The sequence below is a fragment of the Crinia signifera genome, chromosome 4, assembly GCF_055691185.1.
Source record: "Crinia signifera chromosome 4, ASM5569118v1, whole genome shotgun sequence".
In the NCBI taxonomy this organism is placed as follows: domain Eukaryota; kingdom Metazoa; phylum Chordata; class Amphibia; order Anura; family Myobatrachidae; genus Crinia; species Crinia signifera.
Genome location: NC_139220.1, coordinates 207,001,781 through 207,025,099, shown reverse-complemented (window position 1 = coordinate 207,025,099; position 23,319 = coordinate 207,001,781). Strand labels below are relative to the sequence as shown.

The 23,319-nt window shown below is 43.4% G+C and overlaps 1 protein-coding gene across 2 annotated transcripts in view; it reads right to left on the bottom strand.

The window, feature by feature from the left end:
- Positions 1-23,319, bottom strand: part of STRA6 (signaling receptor and transporter of retinol STRA6) — a 54,602-nt gene that overhangs the window by 6,871 nt on the left and 24,412 nt on the right. For both annotated transcript variants that reach the window (XM_083183586.1, XM_083183587.1), the window contains exons 8-15: positions 10,642-10,709; positions 10,131-10,201; positions 9,359-9,420; positions 9,087-9,249; positions 8,015-8,090; positions 6,407-6,540; positions 6,199-6,316; positions 3,443-3,538 (exon numbers count right to left, since the gene is read on the bottom strand). In XM_083183586.1, coding sequence (XP_083039712.1) covers positions 3,443-3,538; positions 6,199-6,316; positions 6,407-6,540; positions 8,015-8,090; positions 9,087-9,249; positions 9,359-9,420; positions 10,131-10,201; positions 10,642-10,709 — 788 coding nt within the window. The remainder of the gene's footprint in view (positions 1-3,442; positions 3,539-6,198; positions 6,317-6,406; positions 6,541-8,014; positions 8,091-9,086; positions 9,250-9,358; positions 9,421-10,130; positions 10,202-10,641; positions 10,710-23,319) is intronic.

Below are 23,319 nucleotides of genomic sequence, written 5' to 3'. Positions count from 1 at the left end.
CACACAGGGCATAGCACACACCTACAGTGGTGGCAATGGCCCTCTAATAGTAGTCAATGGTGACACAGTGGACTCTCTGGTGCCCCTGCTGTGTAGCAAGATGCTCAGGGACACGTTCTCTTCCTATTCAAGAAAGACAGAAAAGATTTAGTGAATGTTGTTCAGTAGTGCACTTGGGAACTGTATTGGAAGTTATGTCAATGACACAACTCTGGCAGTGCTGAGTAAGTAACAGAAGACAGACAGTGTCATACCCCCCAACATGACCCATTCCAGGAGGGACACAATGCTCTGTTCCTGGACTTCCCTCTTAATGTATGATTACCATCACCTGTATCTAACAGGTAAGAAAGATTGATAAGAAAGGTGTTCCACCACAGGTGATGGTAATCATACATTAAGAGGGAAGTCCAGGAACAGAGCATTGTGTCCCTCCTGGAATGGGTCATGTTGGGAGGTATGCAACATGGACCACTCCCCTTCCAACAAATGTGAGAGCTTCTATATTCTAATTGTGAACGTAACTCGCACTTCTGTATTCAGTGGGGTTTCCTGGAAAACCTGGAGATTTCCCCATGATTCTATGAGTGCTGTAGTACCATACTAACATACTGTAGGAAGGCCCAGTTCCGATATTCCCTTCTCCTCAACATTAACAATATTAGATTCACATGTAATATGGATCTAATAGATACAAATAAACAAATAGATTTAAAATAATTAAATAAATCATGTAAAAACAATAATAAAAATAGAGTTACATTATTAGAATAAAATACTAACCTCCCCTATCTCCTCTGCAGATCAACAGATTCCCATCAGTGGTCCTGCGCAGTCTCCACTTCTCCATATCCATACTTGCCTACCTGACCCTCATGGACATGAGAAAATGCTCTGTTCCTGGACTTCCCTGGTAATGTAGGATTGCCATCACCTGTGGTGAAACACCTTTCTTAGCAATTACCTAGCTCCCCACAGGTGATGGCAATCCTACATTACCAGGGAAGTGCAGGAACAGAGCATTTTCTCCCTCATGGAGAGGGTCAGGTAGGCAAGTGTGTCCATATCGCTTTGCTGCTATATCAGGCATTCCCAACCCCAGTCCCCAATGCACAAAGTGCAGGTATTAGTGATATCCAGGCTACAGGACAGATGGTTAAATCAAAATAAATGAGGTACTAATTAGGTCACCTGTTTTCAAGCATGGATACCAATAAAACCTAGATTGTTAAGAGCATATTTACTAGTTTTAAGGGTGAAGAGGGGGGGGGGGGGTGTTGTCCTAGCAGCCAATCAGATTCTACCTATCATATATCTATCACCTGAGTCTAGAAGATAATAGCTAGAATATGAGGTCCAAGTTTGTAAATGCCTGCACTATGTATATATATATATATATATATATATATATATATATATATATATATATATATATATATATATATATATACCCATAAAATACTATCTGCCACTAGGATAAAAAACAATGCTTTATTGAATTGTAGAATTATTATTTTTACTACTATTGTTATCTCATATTTATGCCCCCTCAAAGGACAGGTGGGCATGTGGCTGGAGATACACAGTTGGGCTTGAGGCTGGAGAGAAGATTGAAGGATACGGCTGGCAGCTGAGACACAGGAAGAATGATGCTATATGACAGGCCACACAAGGTAGCAACCAGGCTAAAGATGGATCACAAATGCTAGCACTTAATAGTCAAACATATTATTTCTACTCTATATCGAACTGAAATTCATTTTCACTACATTTTTAGAATCCTTTTTATAGTATCATATTATTATATGACATAATTATGTAATGTTTAGGAGGATTAATACATTTCCTTTTTTTATTATGGAATAATTTAACACATAGTTTCCCCATGTGTAAGCAAAAATAAATATTACAGAACACTGAGCAGAGTATAATAAAACTACAAATGCTCCAGTTACAATTTCAGCATGACAGATTTGCACAAATAATGTGAGGAAGGAAAATAAAAATAGACACATTTATATCTGATGTAAGTCTGAAGTACGTTTAGAAACATAACAACATATTCACTAATAGTTCAACTTGTTCCAGCTAAATAAATTCCATTGGTTTGGCGTGGAAATGTTCTACTGTGACACAAATGGCATTTGCTCGTGTGCATGCATGCTGGGTACAGAACTGCCAAGGAACCGTTTCCATGGTGCTAGTTTCCAAGGGGAATGTACTGTATCTATACATTATTGCAGTTTATATACCTTAGCCTTCAGTATGGTAGGTGTTAGTTGTTTCCACATAGTGATGCAAAGGACACAAGTGGGATCATGTAGAGGCAAACACATCTGTTATATTCAGGTAAAATGCACATAATATGCATACTGCCATTGTAACCCAAAACCACATAGGTTCACAAGCAGGTTAGTTTGTGTCTTACAATAATAACTCCTACTTGGGGCAGGATGCTTAATGTTGTGATGCATCGATTCCTGCCTTTAATCACATGCATATCACTATTCACTAACGCAGAATGCATGAAGATTTTAGCAAAGGACAGCTCTTCCTGTGAGAGCTGTCCTTTGCGGTGTGTGAGGACTTCAGGCTATAGGACTGGGAGTCCGTCTACACATGCATCATATGACACACATGCTGGTGGATGTGCTGGAAGAATCTGATTGGGGTCCACAGCCTTGGTACCATCAACTGAGCCCCCACCAGCCAGAGATACATCACAGCCCAAGCGATTATCAGATGACCGGCAGTACTGTAGATAAGACCTGGAATTCATTAGTCCATGTAAGCATGCAGCGGTGACATACAGAGCATGTCCATTCTACTGTATGCAGTGGCAGTCTATGGGCTGCAGGGCTGTAGCCCTCCCAAGGTAAAATCCGAACTGTCTCTGCTAGATGAAGTTAGATGCAGTCTGTGAGACTGCTCTGGCTCCAATGTGACTGGCAGTGACTTCCTTTTGGAAGTCTGACCGGCTAGTCACTCAAGGCAGACCCATTGGGAGGTTTTCACTCCCTCCAGGATGCCTCTCTCTGTGCATATGCGCCGCAGCTCCCAAACCGGGTTCTGCACATGCGCAGAACCGGATTAAGCCTCCGGGGGCTGCTGCAAAGGCAGCCCATGGAGGCTTGGGCCAGCGCATGTGCAGTATGTATGAAGTTACTGCGCATGCGCTGGCCCCGTGCAGAGGACCGGCGTCTGGGATGGCGCGGGGATCGCGGCAGGGGCATCGGCAGCCGCATTGCGGCAGTCCCCCTCCTCCTAAATGGTAAGAGCCGCCACTGACTGTATGTCACTCCCTTCCCCCCTCCGGTACCAAATGTGTGCCTGATTCAAATCCAGCTGTAGTTTAGCGAGGATTTGGCCAAGCTGGAGGAGTTTGTGCAGTGGGGGTATATATAAACTTTGTATATTATTATAGCAAATTTAAATACAGTACCTGTTAGTAATCTGGCCTGTATTTCTTTCCAGGAAGATAAAACGCGTACAGAGGTGTTGCGTCAATGTTACCAAGAACAGCAGGAGCCAGTATGGCCTTAAGAAAACAAAACAGCATAGTTATAGGATGCACTATGAGTATACATTTCTTGACCCCTTTCCCCAAACCCCAGAGGACTTTTAAAACCCCAGAGGCTCATTGAGCTGGACCTGGTTCCAAAAATACGGGGAACACGTTCCATATTTTTGGACCAGGACCGGTCCAAGAGTCCGAGGCTGGTTTTAGAAATACGGGGGACCACTACGCTTTTTGTCCCCCGTATTTTTGGAACCAGGTCCGGCTCAATGAGGCTGGGGCTGGTTATGCTCAGGAGGGGGGAACTCACAAAAAAAAATTCCATTTTTTCAACACAAAATCGCACATTTCCTCAAATTTGCATGTTTTCATGACAGAAATCGCACACTTTCATGACTATAAATCACACATTTTCATGACTAAAAATCACACATGATCACACTTTATCGCACCTTTTTGCCCAGATTTCGCATCCCATTAAATATGCGTATTCTGGGAAAAAAAAGTGATTTTGAAAAGTGCGATAAGGTGCGATTTTGGAAAGTGTCTAAAAATTGCATCCTATTAAATGTCACCCTATGTGTTTCTAGAACAAAGCTCTGCAGCCTCTGCTGCCCCCAGCAGGATGTACCCACCTTGCATGGTACATCTCGCCATTTACCAAACCTTTGCTACTTACATACGTGATTAGCAGCGGTGGCTTGTACCTTATTGGGGGAGGGGGGCTGCCTCTGCCCGCAGCGGGGGTGCCGTGATTCAGGCACCCCGCTCCCCCTGTCGCTGCCGCTGCTGCCTCCTCTCCCGTCCCGGCGCCTTTGCTGTGATGATGAATGACAGGCGCTGGGACTGGCACATGCACAGTACACACATGTACCGCACATGCAGCCAACTTCTATGGGCTGCTTGGGCAACAGCCCATAGATGCAATCTTGGTCCCCGCGCCTGTACAATGTAAGTTACAGGCACCAGGACCAGCGCGTGCGCAGTACCTACAGTATATAGGTACTGCGCATGCGCATCTGCCATTTTTGCACGGCAGCCCGCACAAAGGCGTCCCAGAGGGAGGGAACACCTCCCAATGGGACTGCCTTTGTGACTGGCAGGTCGGACTTCCAATTGGAAGTCACTGCCAGTCACAGTGATGCCACTTCACTACAGTGTAGGATTTTACCTGGGGGGGCTGCAGCCCATAGGTAAAAACTGCCACTGGTAATTAGTAACACAAACAGCAGCTCTCCCAATAGAAGCTGCCCTTTGTAATGAGTGCCTGTCCCTGGACTTCTGGGTTTCAGCCCCAGAAGTCCCACTGCATGTGTGCAGAGTGATGTGGGGGGGGGGGGGGGGGGGGGTTTGCCTCTACAGCTCCTATACAGTAAAAACCCATAGGCTTCCATAGGATAAAGCTAGGGTCAGTGGCTAACTATAAATTTTGCTCCCCCAAGCCAAAATAGTTTCAGGCACCCCCCATAATGCCCCTCACACTATACGCTACACACAGTAATGCCCCTTACACTATATCCCACACACCATAATGCCACCTACACATTATGCCACACACTGCAATGTCCTGTACGCATTACGCCACACACACTGTAATGCCCTTACACATTCTATACATACAGATGGAGCCGCTCTCATCTGAGCGGCTTCCAGCAATTGTCATGCTGCAACATGTCGCGACTGAGGTGCTCATGCGTGTGAGATACTTGCGTGCCCCATCTGCGGGAATAGACGTGCTAGCATGTAAGACGCTTGCGCATCCATGTCCTGGGGAATGGTGTGTTGACGCAGCTATTGAGAGTGGCTCCATCTGGATATATGCAGGCTGTTACTACCACCCTCAAAAAGCTCCCCAAACTCCCCACCCCCCAAGCAGAGATACGGCACACACCTGGGGGACAGGCAGGTAAGTAAACCTGTCCCTGCAGCAACTTCAGCATGGAGATGAGCAGCATGTGAGGATGGACAGCATCACTCATTCTCCCCAGCCGCCCTCATGCCACCCTAAGGCACACAGGCATACGCAGGGTGCGTGCACCCACAGTGAACAGACTGTTCGCCGGGTGCACGCACCCAGGACAGCTGACAGGGGCAGAGAGGGGCGTGGCGTGATGGGAGGCCCCATTAGCGTTTCATGGGCGTTCCATGAGCCATTTCCTTCCCAGCGTGCATGCACCACAGCTTGCAAATTCAACCGTCGAAAGATGTGGGCGTCCCCCCCTGGCCTGCGAATGGATGTTACTGTGTAACCTCCATTCACAAACCCTGCGTGTGAATTGTGCTTGCGAATGGGTGGCGCCAGCAGCCTTGCCAATCAACCAGAATAACCCCCAGTGTCTGTCCATGGTCCATATCCCCTGCTGACTGTGAAACTGATATCACGGCTATCACCCTCAGATAGAAAATAGGAGCACCAAATGTGTGTAAGCGTGGTGCAGTGGCAGAATTTATATTTTCCAATGGTTTCAGCACTTATGTGATTTATGAAACGTTCTCTGAACATTTAGGTGCTGTGTAATTTGCGGACACTATATAATGAAATGGGAACACTATTAAGTATAGGGAGATCCAGGCTTCACATCTGCCATTGATAACTTTGCAAACTTTGTACAATACTATTGTTTAAAGTGAATTTACAGCAAATATCTTCTATCTTTAAAAACCATGTGCATAGTACTCACCATGTTTTCTCTAGGATTTGGAGAATAATTTGGAACTTTCCATACCCGATTGGAATAATGATCAGAAATGTAATAATCAGATGAACAAGAAACAGTATTACATGCTGCAGGATGAGTCCTTAGAAATAAGATGCATAAATATCTTATATCAGTATACAGTGACTTGTCTATGTTCAGAAACAGTCAGTATATAGGGTGCAGTAACTACCTATACAAGTCACCGCAGCCTGGTAACTGATGTGACTCATCCAGCTTGCAAGAGTTGGTGGTAATGGATGAAGAGAGCGGGAGTTTAGAAAAACCTGCGAAACCTGGCCAGCACACAAAGACTGCAGTGCCCACCTAGAAAACAACACATTTCAAGTAAATAATAAGCATACAGTAGTAGTAGTAGTAAAAGGGGGAAAAGGTAACACATGTAAAATATGTGTACAGCAGGGTAACACATGGCACAATGGGGGACAATAAAATAGATATAAAAGGGGGCACAGGGTAACAGATGGCAAGGTGGGCACAGTAATGCATAGCACAGGGTAACACATACCATAGGGGGCACAAGCTAATACATTGCACAGGGGCATGTGGCAGCATGATGCACAGGGTAATTCATAGTACAGGGAGGCATAGGGTAGATAGAACATGGTACAAGGAGACACAAGGTAATACACAGCACAGAGCAACACAGAACACACGGGGCACAAGCTAATACATAGCACAGGAGGCATAGGGTAATACATGGCACATAGTAACATATGGAACAGTGTGGTAACCCTTGGCACAGGGCAATACATAGCACAGGGGGGAACAGGGTAACACATGGCATAGTGGGGGACAAGGTAACAGATGTAACAGGAGACACAAGGTAACGGCACAATGCAATACATAGCACAGGGTAATGCATGGCACAGAGTAACACATAGCACAGGGCATATAGGCTAATTCATTGAACACAGTGACACATGGTTACCAACTGTAAAGGATAATACATAATACTAGGGGGCAGTGGGACACTGGGTAAAACATGACACAAGGAAATGCATAGCACATGGTAACACATAGCACAGGGGGCACAGGGTAACACATAGCACAGGGGGGACAGGGTAACACGTAGCACAGGGGGCACAGGGTAACACGTAGCACAGGGAGCATAGGGTAACACATAGCACAGGGGGCACAGGGTAACACATAGCACAGGGGGGCACAGGGTAACACATAGCACAGGGGGGCACAGGGTAACACATAGCACAGGCAGCAGAAGCTAAAACATAGCACAGGGATTGACATCACATCACATTGTTTCAGTACCATCATTGTTTTTGTTTCGAAGGTTGCAGTTTTACCATTCGATGGTGGCAATCCTAAGTTTGCTGCCATCGAATGGTAAACATTCCATGGTGTTTTGATGTTCCCTCCCCCCAGCCAGTGATTTTTTCTCAATCGATTACTTTTGATGTGATGGTCAGTGACCATCGAATCGAAAGACTCGATGGCGGATGCCCAGCCATCCGTTTTCTTTGCAGCATTATTGGCTGCAGCATAACCCAGCCCTTGTTTCAAGCACTGTGTCTACCCACCCCCACCAGCAGTGTAGTCTATTATCCTTAATCAGGCTCAGTATAGTACTTATGTTCCTTATACTTTCTCTTGCTCTCCCATGCTTAGCATCGTCACTTCTTTACGTATCTTCTGGATAGTACCTCTTTCCTAAGCAAGCTGATAATAGTTTATTTTCTAACAATGCAATGCTTATTTTAGCCTCTTTTCCCTACCTAGACTCAGTTTATGGTTTCTCAGTCCACTCTCATTTCTACTTTACCTGTGCTTCGATAGTGATCTCAGTAGCATTGTTAATGTCACAGCGCAGGACAGAACCAGAGCAGCAATATAACACACTGTAGAAGAAAATAACAAATACGTAATTTCAAATATATGAATACATTTTAAAACTCTAAATGACCGTGTCTAAATGTCTGTGGCAATCATATAAGGCAGTGGTTTTCGTACTTTTTCATAACATTATTGTAAATCAAAATTGCAACAGCTGATAACTATAGCCCCATCCACACTAAAGGATATTGTGAAAGATATTACCCAGAAAAGGGCTTCTGAGCGATATCTTTCACAATATCCTCCAGTGTGTACACTCAATACCTGCGCATGTCTGCCGAACATGCAGGTCAATTTGGCTATATAGCCAAATGATATAGCAGCTAATATAGGTAACTATATTAGCATCGTCCAGGTCGGGTAGTATGTGTGAGGCTTACGTACTATTAAGTACAAGTACGGTCTTAGTTAGGAATCCCCATGTGTGCTACAGTTTTATTGGGATATTTACACATGATACTTTGATCTTGGCCATTTCCTGGTAACTTAGCTTGCATAGGGACTAATTTAGGTTCACAATTAAATGCAACATTTGAATTAATCATTATTATGTGCCTGCTTTGCTGAATAGCTCTGGGCTCAAATAACTAGTGTAGCCCCCTGCCTGGCAGCATAGCTTTGAAGGCAGGCGCAAGGCTGCAATGTTTTAGGTTGAAGTGCCTGTGTGTGATGTCACTCAGCCACCGCAACCTGCACCACAATCTGTACCGACACTCCTCCTTTGTCCAGATGGCGCCCCCCAATGACACGAAACCAGCCTCCCAACGCTGCATTGCCACCCCTCACTAGCGCACAGACTGCAGTTGCATTAAGCAAAGCATGCACATGTGCAGAAATGCTTAAATTGGTGAACTGTGATTTTAGCACATTTGTGAGGGAACCTGAATTGAGTGGTATTACAATGCTGTAGTACTATGCACCTATATATTCCCCTTTTAAGTTTTAACCAATTAAGTTATCAAGTTAAACTAATATATTACCAATAGTCTCTGTCCTCTCACCTTCCACTGTCCAGATATAGTAAACAACATAATCCACTGCTTTGGCTCTGTCATCATCTACGTTTAATCCAAAACCAGATATCATGAGTATAAAATCTGCATCAATTGATCCACGGATCTTTTGCACAGTTGGGAGAAAAGCTGCCAGCAGGAGGAGAGCCACCTGTGGGAAGAGGATGGAATGCAATTAGTAGGTTCTGGCCATCCCTCCAATATTTTACAACCCATGCTAAGAACAGTCACCAGCCTTTGTGGACTTTGCACTTTATTACCTGATATGCAGATAGTATAGATACAGTTACTGCTAGAACGGATCTTAGCGACAAGTGAAAACCTGTGGAAAATGGAACTTCAGTGAGAAGTGAAGGAGGCATTATACATTATTATTATTATTATTATTATTATTATTATTATTATTATTATTATGTGTTATTTTTAAGGCACCGCATAGTTTCTGCAGTGTTGTACAGTGATTTTGCAAAGTAACAGAGAAACAGATATATCAATAGAACAGAAGACAGTACATGACCTCCGTGCACCATGTCAGTAGCCCTGTCCTATTTCTTTATGGTGTGAGTGTTACATCAGTCAATGCCCACATGAAGTGTATATGCAGGGGTGAATTTACAGGTGACAACGCCCCCTAGGCACAAAAGTAATGGTGATCCACCCCTCCACACACACACACACACACTTTGACAAATTATTATTTTGATTGGTTGGTTGATTATAAAACCTCATTTGAGTTTTCCAATTTAATAGAATAATAGGTAAAATACACTATAATTGCTTTTATTTTTAATTATGTACACATATGTACTAACAGATGACAGGGGCAATATGTGTATGCCCTACACATTTACACTAAGATGGCATATTGTGCAGTACAGTGGAATTATTTTGCAGTTACTTGTATATTTCATACTGATAGTATCAAAACAAGCATCCATGTGCCGCCCCCCAAAAAGTGCCAACCCCAACAAATGCCGCCCCTAGGCACCTACCTAATTGGAAATTTGCCACTGTGTATAAGCAGCACTTTACCTGTTTTGGGAGGACAAAGGTAGGCGCAGAGGTTGAGGGACACTTGGGACCTAATACTGACTGAGTCTTTACTGTGAAAACACAAATATGGAAGGTTACATTTGCTGACAATCAAAGACAATCATTATAATACACGAAGAAAATAAGAGCATGCAACCTGTTTGTCAAAAACACTGACATACTGTATATTTACTAAATGCAGATCTTTTGGTATACTCATTTTTACTTTTACAAACATGTGTCAATAATGGAATGAAATTTAACAAACAACTATATAAAAAAACACCAAATACTGTAGCTGAATAACCTGTATGGATAAAATGGACCACAATTCTTTTTTTGACATGTTTACAGAATTCAATTATTGCTTAAAAAACATTATTGTACGTGACCGCATACAAAAGGTATATTTTTTTGTAAAAGTAAAGCAGAAAAACAAATGTTAATTAGCTTGTGTCAAATGACTAATTAGTGAATATACAAAATGAAATGGAAAAACATTGTAACACACCTGCTTTTGGATTTTTTACGCCTCAGTAGTCCTTTTAGATAGTCAAGGTAATAATTTTTCTCCAATCTCTAAAAGGTAAAAAGATTATAAAACAAACCAGAATGAAGCAGCCCCATTATAGCATATATATATGTATATATATATATATATATATATATACATATATATATACCCTATTGTACATATGCGCTCTACCCTGTTATAGCATAAAACATTAACACTATACTTATTGAAAGACCATGATGCACAATTGCACAATAGAAAATCACTGTCAAGATTAGATCAATTACAGTACAATAATGTTATATTGGTATATACGGTACTTCTATATGGGTGCATTGGATGTGGCATCACAATGAACATTATTTCTAGCAGATTGTATAACACTGGGGCAAATGTATTAACATCCAGCCAATCAGCTCCTTACTGCCATGTTACAGGCTGTGTTTGAAAAAAGTCAGTAAGGAGCTGATTGGCTGGACGTTTATCTCTCTTTATCACCCTTGCATTTATCTCTAGTTAAGGCTTAATGCATCTGCCCCACTATCTGATATGTCTTTCATACATGCTACGAGAGTGGCTATTGCAGCATTACAGATGTCTACCCAGCAACACAAGACAGTCATGTGGAAGATTTGCCTGCACTGCAGTTATGGAAATGTGGTACGGGCTATTTGGCTGTTAAGCTTTTACAGATTGCTACGGAGGCATCAATCAGTCAAATCTGGCAGATGTCTTATATGCAAATGTTTTTAACTGCTGTACAAATCAAATAAATCTCAGTCAGTTATTTGTGACAGAATTAAAGCTCCTATCATGCTACAAATGATCTTTCGATATAGTCCTAATGTACACAATATATCTAGACAAATTTACAAAGATCTTATACATTGTAAAAAGATGCAATGTACAGAAACGAATAAAATGTGTATGAATAGGGAATTTTTTTCAATTCAATTGTTGCTATTTTATATTATACCAAGCCTAATAGGGGACCTATTTGTGAAGCAGTGAGAAGAGTGGAAACATAGGTCAGTAGAATGGTCACCTATGGCAACCAATCAGCCTTAAAGTAACATTTTATTATTAGCATGCATATAGCATACTATTATGGTCTACCTAAAAACTGCTATTTACCCCTGCCATATTGGTTATTTAAGGAAAGGTCACACCAGCAGGGTGTCCCTTCAAAGTTGCAGGCCTTCCTTCTAAAAATACCTAGATATGCACTTCCCCTGTATCATTCGCTGTGAGTCAAGGTACGATCCCCCATTACTAACATTCAACACTACAAGGTGTTATTCTTTACCCTCTGAAGTTTAACAGTCCTGCACATAATTGTTTTTTGTTCTTTTTGCAACACACTGAGCCTGAAACATCTGGCCACAGATCACCACTGGCAATCAGCAACTAGTTGGTAGTCCTGGTTGTCCAAGATGTCATCTGGCCACAGTTCCAGACAATGGGCGGTATTCAATGAGGCTGATTCGCCAGGTTTTTATCGCGATTTTGTGCTGTAAGGCGAATTTCTGACTAAAACGGTGAATCACCCTATTCAATGACCAGATGGTGAATACATTTCAAGGTTTTTTTCGCCATGATTCACCGAGTAGCAATCGCTATCTTTTTATGGTGAAGTGGAAGGGTAACTTTTAAAAAAAAGTGTTTTGTGTTTTACAATTGGTGTTAAAAAATCAGGAATTTTATTCTGAGGAGGGGCATGCTATTTTTATTCATGTGCTGTAAGCACATGAATATATATTTAATTTTAAAAAAATATATATATATTTTTTTTTACACAGAGCAGACAGCAGGGGGCCGGGAGCCGAGCCGCTCATTAGATATTCATATATTCACTTCACCCGATCATTACATATTCATGATCGGGTGTAGTGAATATACCCGGTCCCCTGCTGGCACCCCCGGGGGGCAGCCTGTGCTGCCTGGTACCCGGGGAGCCCACCTCCCCCCCACAAACGTTCTGGGGCAGGCAGGGAGACTTCCATCTCCCTGTCTGCCACCGTCCTCAGGCTCCCTGCGGCGTCCGCCGCAGGAGCTCAAATTCACCGGTCAGGGGCAGCGAGCCCCTGACTCGTTGAATACCGGAGCCGGCGAGGCTCCGGAACACAGCGAGCAGTGGCGAATGTGCAGTGAATCCTAAACAGGATTCGCTGCACGTCGCGGTATTCACATTGAATACCGCCCAATGTAGCTAGTACTGGTTCTCCAATATGCAACCAATAGTTTCAGATGGGGATGATGTCCAACGTTAGAGCCACAATTATTGTGTCTCAGATCCTGAGATCCTTCTTTAGAAAGGCTAATTTGCTAAATTTTCATGTGTTTAACATTTCCCTGAATGTGTCACAACGACTACAATATATTTTTGTGAGATACCATGTGATTCATCGTGTGTTATCTGTTAAATGTAAAAATACTATTTTTCAAATCTGTTCTTTTGAGTATTGTTAATGTTATGCTATTTGTACTTTTTTTTTAGCTGCAGGTGGAGTTTACTGCTCACCAATTTTTAGAATTATATTTGTTACATCTAAAACAGAGTGGAAATTTCTTAGAACTGGTCCTAAATCAGAAAAAGAAACTTATATGGCTTGTCACTACCACTTGAAGCCACACGTTGGGTACGCAGCTATCTTAGGAACCCGTGCACTTACACCTTGATAGGCTTACCCCGCCCACCGAATGGGTGGCTATGCCAGCGCTGGCTGAATAATACACAAACGGTTCACAATGATAATATTTTGTCCGACCCACCGACCTTAGGCCATGTCGACCTTCAGTGGTCGACCCAATGCATTTAGATCTTCCTGTGGTCGACTCTATGACCCATACCCGAATATTGGGAGGTAAGCTACAAATACATAAATACATTGAGGAGGGAGGAGGGAGGGCTCAGATGTTATGGGTGCATGGTCTGATAGCATGTAAGGGACATGTAGTTATGGCTGATAGCATGTAAGGAGCATGTAGGTATGTCTGATAGCATGTAAGGAGCATGTAGGTATGTCTGATAGCATGTACGGAGCATGTAGGTATGTCTGATTGCATGTACGGAGCATGTAGGTATGTCTGATTGCATGTACGGAGCATGTAGGTATGTCTGATTGCATGTACGGAGCATGTAGGTATGTCTGATTGCATGTTCGGGGTGTAGGTGTGCCTGATAACTCATAAGGAGCATGTAGTTATGTCTGATATCATGTAAGGGGCATGTGGAAATATAATGGGCATGTGGAGAGATGTCTGCTGGCATGTGCTGGTGTTTCATGAGGGCATCTCCTGGCATACTGTATATGGGGTGTGTTAAGAAACAGGTTTTCTGAAGTCTTTTGGATGTTTATTACTTGTTATGGGGGGCAAATTTCTTCTCAAATGGACAAAACCATGTGCACTGCAGGTGGGGCAGATGTAACTTTCGCAGAGAGAATTAGATTTGGGTGAGTTATTTTGTTTCTGTGCAGGGAAAATACTGACTGCTTTATTTTTACACTGCAATATAGATCTCACTTTGAAGTAAAACCCCACCCAAATCGAACTCTCTCTGCACAAGTGACATCTACCCCCCCCCCCTGCAGTGCACATGGTTTTGAGACGGAATTTGCCTTTGCAAGTGAACCAGAATAAGGGCCAAGATATAAAAAAAGAACATTGCACAAAATCTTGTTTTCCCATTTATGCTCAGAATCAAATGCATTATTTATTGCATTCTGCTTGGATCTTTCTTTATCCATATATATCCTTAAGGCCATCACAAGGCAAAAAATTACTCTAAAATTGTCATGCTGCTTCACGTGCATCCATTAACAAAATATGTCCTGTCCAGTATATGGTAGAGGAAGATTATGTTAATTCAACTGTTGCAGAAAGAAATGTTTAGTAATAACAATAGACAACAGGAAGGAAGAATAAACAAATGTAGTTTTCGTTACATACAAATGTAAATGACATTTTCTAAACTTGACATCACGTCGTACAAGCAAGTCTGTTCCACCAAAATAATACATGTTTGTTAGTGTTTATAAGCTGTCTTTGGTATCATCCTGGACCAAGCAACATTGCTGTATTAAGCAGAGTACATTAGTCTATCAATATATCATTATAGAGTTGGGCATTCTGGTTGCATTTGATTGGTGGGATGTGACTAGGCTGACTGTCATTCACATGGCACATTAGCTTGATTGGGTACTACAGCTTCATTGTTAAATGCAATAATTAAAGGCCTAAAGATCTGCACCAAGGCCACGGTATAATGCCAAGCCACAGCCAGACAACTAATTGCTAAGAGCAACTGTAATGCAAATGCGTTTCCAAGGAGAATGTTTTGTACAGATCAACTGAATAGCTAAGACCTTGATGCAGACTAAAGGAGACAGGCCATCACAGCATACGTACACACCATAACCATATAACCATAGCAGCACATTTACAAGGGTCTCCATCGTATATATATGTTTGGCTTGGTTTAAATTTGTACAGTATAGAAATATAAAGCATTTCAAAAGTCCTACAGTTTCTTGTGGTGCCGGCGGTGTTCTGATGCTAGGGGTCTGCTGGTGACATGGAAAGCTAATCCAACTCAGTTATTGTGCTAATTTATATAACTGATTCTATATTTTTCACTGTTGATCACGTTCCATTTTATAATTTCACTGCAATATATTATAACTTTTTTTTTGCCTGTTGCTGCTAACCCTTTTCCCTCTCACTGCAAGGCAATGTGCCCCCCCCCCCCCCCCCCCAGGTAAAATCCGCCACTGTTCTCTGCCCATGAAGCCATATGCAATCTGTAAGACTGCTCTATTTGGCCCAAAAATGTCCGGGATTTCAGGATTAGATTGCGATTCGCTGTTCCCGACCCAGCATTTTGCGACTCACAGCGTCACTCACTGTGTGCAGCCAGGAGAGGTCGGGCGGCGAGCGGGTTCCAGCCTCACTGTCACTCACCGTGACTTCTGTGACTGTGTACTGCTGGGAGAGATCGGGCAGCGAGCGGTTCGCGTCCTTCACAGTATGTGTGACACACAGCGTGACTCGTGTGATGGCGGAGGGAGGTGATTGTGTCATGTGTGGCCGGGAGAGGTCAGATGGCGAGCGGGTTCTGGTGCCTAGGTCTGGCAACCGGCTGCCCCTGCCATCAGCTACAGCAAGGAGTGGAGGACCCTGCGGACATCCGAACCCGCATCCCGTGCTTCCTTTATTTCGAGATTATAATCAGAAACAATAATAAGACTGTGTATGTATGAGTAACATCTCATACAAAACACCATTACATTTAAACATATTGGCCCTTATTCTGGTTGGAACAGCCGGAGCCGCATATGCGGCTCCGACCGTGCAGGCGAATCCCCGCCTTCCATACGGATCGCCACGGCCGTCCGTACGCGGACATGTGGCGGTCCGCATGAAAATGGCGGGGGATACGCCTCCACCATCTTGGAGCAGCCCCCTGCATTCGATGGTCACCGACCATCGAAGGCAGGGCCGCACGCTCCACCAGCTCCCGCACCCATAGACCTCACGGACACTTGTCCGTGTGAAAGCATGTATGGGGGCGGGCAGCTGACATCCGGCGATGTCAGATGCCCGCCCCCAACACATGCGTCACAGCCTCATTACCATGCGTACGCCCCGCGTTTGCATGGGAACGCCCATGAAACGCGGGGCGTATGCATAGGGAAATGAGGCTAAGTAGCCCCTCACGCCCCTATCCACCCCCTTTGCGGCATTAAAAAAAATTGTGCGGTGATTTCGCCTGCACATGCGCAGAGTGCCCTCTGCACATGCGCATAGCGAAAACATCGGCGGAACGGCCGCATGCGGCCGTTACCGCTTAGAACAGAATAAGGGCCATTGAGAGGACAATTAACAGATATATTCCCATCTGGAAACAATATATAAGAGCTCTAGCCCTATTGACTCCCTGGGGATATAATCTCATGAGTTCAGGATCTCTTCATCAGTACTTATATTTTATTTTTATTTTTTTATTTCTGATATTCATTAATATTTTTTAATTTACTGTATGTGTATATGTCTTTTAGTGCATTCATGCAAATATTAATATTAATACTGTTTTGAATAAATTACTAAAAACTTTTTAAATTGTTGCCTTTGTGTACACCTAAGCGCCTGATGGTACCATCCTTGTTTCTTAGCCAATTGGACGGGGACATCCCTCCACCATTTGGCTGCTGATGTACACAGCACACAATTACTATCCCTAGCGCTCTAGACTTACTTTCCCAGGGAAGATTTCAGGCATCTATAATTAACCACCCTTATGTTTTTCTCTCAAGTGTGAATTGGTAAAACGTATTTCTAAAATAACTGTTAGCCCATGTACAAAAGCTGTACAAAAAGTGATATTTTTAATAAATAGTTAAAAAAATCATTTTTTTAAGGAGGCGGCATCTAATACATCACAAAATATTGCCTTCACATGAATCAGTGGCATACAGGCTGTGATTAAGACAACATACAGAAATCAATTTTTGTGCTCGGAATAGATTTCTGTTAATGTCAGTCCATTCATACAACCGGCAGCAGCAATCAGTGATCATCTGACCTATGTCACTAATCGTTTCATCTAGCTCACTGTTACTGGGGAAGCTAAGCTCATACGTTTCTATGCTATCTCATTACAAATATATATATATATATATATATATATATATATATATATATAAAATTATAAGCAATAAAATAAACCAATACACATTAATCTACTGTACATATTAATAGCATTAAGATGAGTGAGCATGAACTACAAACAAGGTTTTTTTTCCCTTTTACTTTCTTGCTGCTACAGTAATTAATTCAAGAAAAACAATCCATAATCCAATATTACTTCATACCTAAATGCTATCAATATATTGTATTGCTACAATATTATTTATCGGAATAAAATAAGGCAAATGATTTAATGAATGGATTAATCCATATACTATTCATATGTATTTCAGTTGCTGTCATAATCAATGCTATATAAAATCAATCACATTACAAAGAGGGAATCCTCCAGTCCGTGTTTGTCTTTTCACCACAATAGGGCATTTAAGCTATGGTACAAGAATAAGTCCGGAGACTAAAATGTATCACTGTAATAAGGGCTGGCTCGCCAACACCTCATCATTTATTCACAGGTGGTATAATGTGGTATAGCTCGTAGCCAGGTTTCTTGTTATATTTCCATTGTTTATGGATCATATAACAGATCCCAACCATTCCTTATCCCATGTCTAGCCTTTACTTTTCAAGCTACGTGAACCAACTAGTAATAACCATCAGTGCGATTTGTGAAGATTGCTGCCATATGCTGTGTATCAGTTAGAACCTGAGTGCTGCGCCCAGCAATATACTCCTCATATCACTCTATAAATGTAGAGAACTCAAACTGTCAGCATGAATCTCAATTTGCTTTGTAACCTTGGATGTGGATTGGATGGTGCATCGGGATGTAAGGTTCTCCATGACAACAAGTAAAAGCATTTACAGTACATTGCATAGGCAGTCACTGGCATCTTTCTGTTCATTTAAATGTAGAGGAAGTAGATGGGGAATTGAATTAGAAAATGTGTTACTAAAGCTATAGGGAATTATGGTAGACAGAAATGATAAAAGTGAACTTAAGTTGCAGAGTCACTTGTCCGATTTGGGCCATTTCGAGAAATCGGCCCAAATCAAATGTTTTTGACATCCCCCCCGACCCGATGCACGGTCCCATGCGCATTGGATCGGAGTGGGGAGGTCAGACGAGCTGCACATTAAATCTATCGGATCAGACCCATCAGTGAAACATTGCGATTGTTTTTAGCACCCGCGATGTGTCGGTCCTATCCGTAGGTGTGTGCCAGCGAAAGAATTTAGTCAATTAGTGTCCGGCCAGTCTTTTCAAATATGTTTTCAAATTCTGCAGTGCTTTCCGCCCCGCCGCTACAAGATTCCAGCCCCCACTGCCCGGACCATGCTGCCTAGACCCACTGCTCCCCCCCCCCCCCATGTAAAAATGCCAAATCGTAAGCGCAGCTCCCAGGGAGCTCTCAAGGGCAAACTGGTCTAACTTGTCCTTGGGACAAGTCAGACTAGTGTATGGGGGCCTTAAGGGTCAGCAGATTTAACAATGAGTGATAGTCTTGATTTCCCACGTTACTAAACTTGGTGCTTATCTAGTAAGCCCGTTCGAAGCAAGAGCTTCGATAGCTAGTCTGCTACCTTCTGTGTTTGTGCATGTGTGTGTGTAAGAGATGTATTTTCACTCTCTGCCAGCAGATGGTAGTGTTTCAGAGACTCACAGACACTTGACATATATATAGATGATCAGCTTCTGTCATATATTTGAAAAATGACAGGGGCTGATTAGTTGGAACACCTTTTGGGAATAGTAACGAGTTAAAACAAGATGGGGGAAATTTACTAAGATATGTATTCTACAACCAATCAGATCCTGTCTAGTATCTTCTAGAGAGTGCTGAATAAATAAGAAGTAGATTCTGATTGGTTGCCTATAGCAACATCACATGTGAAGTAGAATACACATCTTAGTAAATTCCCCCCGATATCACTTGTTAAATTTGCCCCTGTGTTTTATGCATTGAAATGTTAAAATTGATGTATTTTCACTCTGTCAGGTTCAGATAAGTGCCACATGGGCCTGAATCTGAAAATGATAAAGGGCTTAATGTGAGAAGTAAAGGAGGTGTGACCAGGGGCGTAGCTAAGGGTTCATGGGCCCTGGTGCGAAAGGTCAGCTTGGGGCCCCCCTACATACAACAAAATTAAAATCTCGGTCTGTTTATATTTTAATACATCAAGTATATTATGTCTACAGCACGCCAAACCCCCAGTGCCAGATACATATGCCCCACAGTGCCAGATACATATATGCCCCAGTGCCAGATATATCCCACAGTGCCAGATATATATGTCCCATAGTGCCAGATACATACAGTATGCCCCACAGTGCCAGTTACATATGCCCCACAGTGCCAGCTACATATGCCCCACAGTGCCAGATACATATTATTCCCAACAGTGCCAGATACATATGCCCCACAGTGCCAGATACATATATACCCCAGTGCCAGATATATATATGTCCCACAGTGCCAGATATATCCCACAGTGCCAGATATATATATGTCCCACAGTGCCAGATACATACAGTATGCCCCACAGTGCCAGGTACATATGCCCCACAGTGCCAGGTACATATGCCCTCCAGCGCCAGATACATATACATGAGGGTATGGGGCAGGAAGCAGGACAAGGCAGGAAGCAGGCCACTCACTTGCACAGTAGGCAGGCTAGGACGGATCCCACCAGGTGATGATCTGCCAGGCTCTCCCGTCACCTCAGCTCCCCCCACTATTAGCGCTACTCACACTGACTGGAAGGATGTGGGCGCCGGAGGCTCAAGCACTGTCGCGTCATGACGCTGCGGCGTCATGACGTCAATAAACAATAGACGTGCTGCGCCGCATAGCGGCGCTCACTATGTTCAAATCATGCTGCACAAAATCGGCCCACTAGGCCATCGGCCCTTCTGGCATTTGCCAGAAGTGCCAGATGGCCAGTCCGGCCCTGGTGGCGGGGGTTGGGCCCCCCTGGCTCAGGGGCCCGGTCGCACCTGCGACCGCTGCGACCCCTGTAGCTACGCCACTGGGTGTGACCAATGCTCAGAGGGTGTGGCCACTGCCATGTGGGGATATCCACCCCTACAATATCAGCCCCAATGTCCCTAACTATGTTAAAAAAAATTGTGAGGAACACATAACATATTTAAAGGCCAACCCTTCATCATGCTGTAATGATAATGGCCTATGTGGAGGTGTGGAGCTTTAGTCCTGTTCAACCCATTGTTAATCTGCTTGCTGTTGTACATACCTGTATTGTGTTCCTAGCAATGCATCTAGGTCTCACTGTACTGCATGTTACTTGTCCCTTCCTTCACTTGTGATGCCTGGGGTAACCAAACACTATCAGATAATCACTAGGTACCTATAGTGTGCAGTATATTGAACAGTAAAAGGCCATTCAGCCCAAGAAGCTACAGAATAAAATGGCTTCTGAAATACATCTTATCTGTTTAAGGGGGAGATTAATCAAGCGGGGAGAGACATAAAGTGGAGAGAGATACCAACCAATCAGTTCCTGTCACTTTTCAGACACAGGGGGAGATTCTCTAAAACAGAAATGCGGTATAAACCCCGTTATCCGTGTTTTTACCACATTTTGATATGCAGCAAAACCCACACGCCGGGTTTTCGCTGCAGGGGGTATCGCCAGCAAAAGCTGGCGATACCCCATAGAAGCCTATGGGCTTCTTAACGCAACCCACGCCACCCCGCACCGACCACCACCAACTCACGCCAACCCCCCCCCCCCCCGCCACCTGTACACCCCCCCCCCCCCACCACCTGTGTCCGGGAAGCACAGCGCTGTGCTGCCCGGACCTGTGACAGCTCTTGATGCAAGAGCTGTCTTTTGCCATAATTATCGCATATTTTAGAGCATATGCAATAATTATGTTAGCGGTAGCCGGCGATGTGCGGCGGTAAGGGGGCGCGGATGTTAGACAATCTCCCCAACAGCCTGATAACTTGAAATAAACTGACCTGTTAATACTTTGGGGGTGATTCACATTGGCTCAGAAATGGCTGAACTTGTCCCCATTCCGATGGTGGAGGTCTGCGCATGCGCATATTTGTGCATGTGCATACCGCCTGTGCGAACGCATGGGGAGGGAGGGGGCTGCTGAAGGGGAATGCCCAGCATTTTATGAGCATCCTCATGAAAAACTCAGGCGTTCCCCTGAACGGGGCGGGCAGCTGGCATCACATGACATCAGTGCCCGCCCCATCTTCGGCGGATAGCGGTGGAAATAGAAGTCAATTTTCACTGACTTTTATCTCTGAAGGGGAGAGAATTAATTGGATGGGCAGCAACCATCAAATAATTCCTCTTCCCTTGGGCCGCATGCGAGGGGATGTGTTCTTGTACACATCCCCTCGTATGTTACAGAGGGGATGCAGACGGCACTTGTGGCTGGGGAGGCGGGAGTTCGTCCGGCAGCGTTTAGCCTGAAGCCAGGCCCTTTAGCTATATTTTTTAAATATATTCTTTTATTTAAAGATGCATATTACAATCAATTAACATTATCAAAACATATATAGCATAATGCATCATACATTTTTCAAGACAACGAAAAAGACAAAATATCTCAAAAGAGAGAAAAATGAAGGGAAAAGAGGGAGGAGAATAATTCTCAGGAATCTACTAGAGAAATTTCCAAAATAAACAGGACTCTCATATTACACATCTATGTGGCCCATTTATCATTTAGTATTTGCGGGTGTTTTCGGGCGGTTATCCGTAAATGTTGAGCACCGCCAGCATGTATCATGGAGGGGGATGCAATGCTGCCCGGTTTATCAATATCCAGAATGTGAATACTGGGATGGATCGGGGATGAGTAATTCTATATGGTTCTGAGTTTGAGTAAAAAAGGAATGTTGTTTATTAAATGAGAATATTAATTTACAATTGTAGTTGTTTGCGCGGAAAAATATATTTTTTATTAAATATGAATACTATATTTGTGGGGGATTATTCAAGGGAAATAGGTATATTTATCAAATGTGAATGCAATCAATTTAATGTCAGGTCAAATTATAGATGAAATAGGTCTGTAAAATGTGAATGGTAATGCAGGTTGCAATGATGGAGGAATAGGGTGTTCACTGATTGCATGGCTTCCCGTACTTCATATTTTATCCTTGTTCCAATCAGTGCCCAAACATTCTACAACCCAGACAATCAGCTGCTGGGACATAAGCCACAGCGGGCAGCAAAAGATCACTGTGGTAATTCTGTGTGCTTCCAACTAAGAGGGTAATTCAGACCTGATTGCACAGCTGTGAATTGGTAGGCCGAGCAATAATTGATAGACCACGCTTGCGTTTGGCTCATTGTACACATCCTGCAATAAAATCCTGCTACTTTTGAATCGCTAGCCGTACACAAGTTGATTGGCACAAAGCCAGCGTTTGTGGGTGGTAACCAACATTTTTTGGGAGTGTCAGAGAAAACAAAGGCGTGCCCAGGCAATTGGAGGGAAGTTGTGTGATGTCAGCTCCGGGCCAAAACAAGCTGTTTCTATCACAGCCGCAGAGTAAGTCCTGGGATACTCACAGACTGCACACAGTGTAAAAATCATTCGATGCTGAGCAAAAACCTGAAAAAAATAGATTTTCAGGTTTTCGCTATATATTTTGGCAGGCTTATTGCAGCCTTGCACATGGCAGGATTTGACTCTGGCTGGGTGGTGTGTACCTGATCGCAGCATTCTGCAAAGTAGCAGCCGTGTGATTAGGTCTGAATAACCCCCTATATAAGGGGACATCCACTGAAAAATGTTTGATGGTAGAAAAATTATGTTTGGGAGCTTCTTATACTTTTACACTTTTGCATAAACAAAGATTTAGGGGCCAATTTACCACCATCCGCATCCTCAGATGTGGATGTGCTGTGGTAATATTGTATTAGTCTGCAATGTGATAAATGATCACATCGCACAGTTGTGAGAATTATTGCTTTCAGGGCAGAACACACTAGAAAGCTCTGTCCCTGCGGTGCCACTCTGCAGCCAAATCAGGGTAT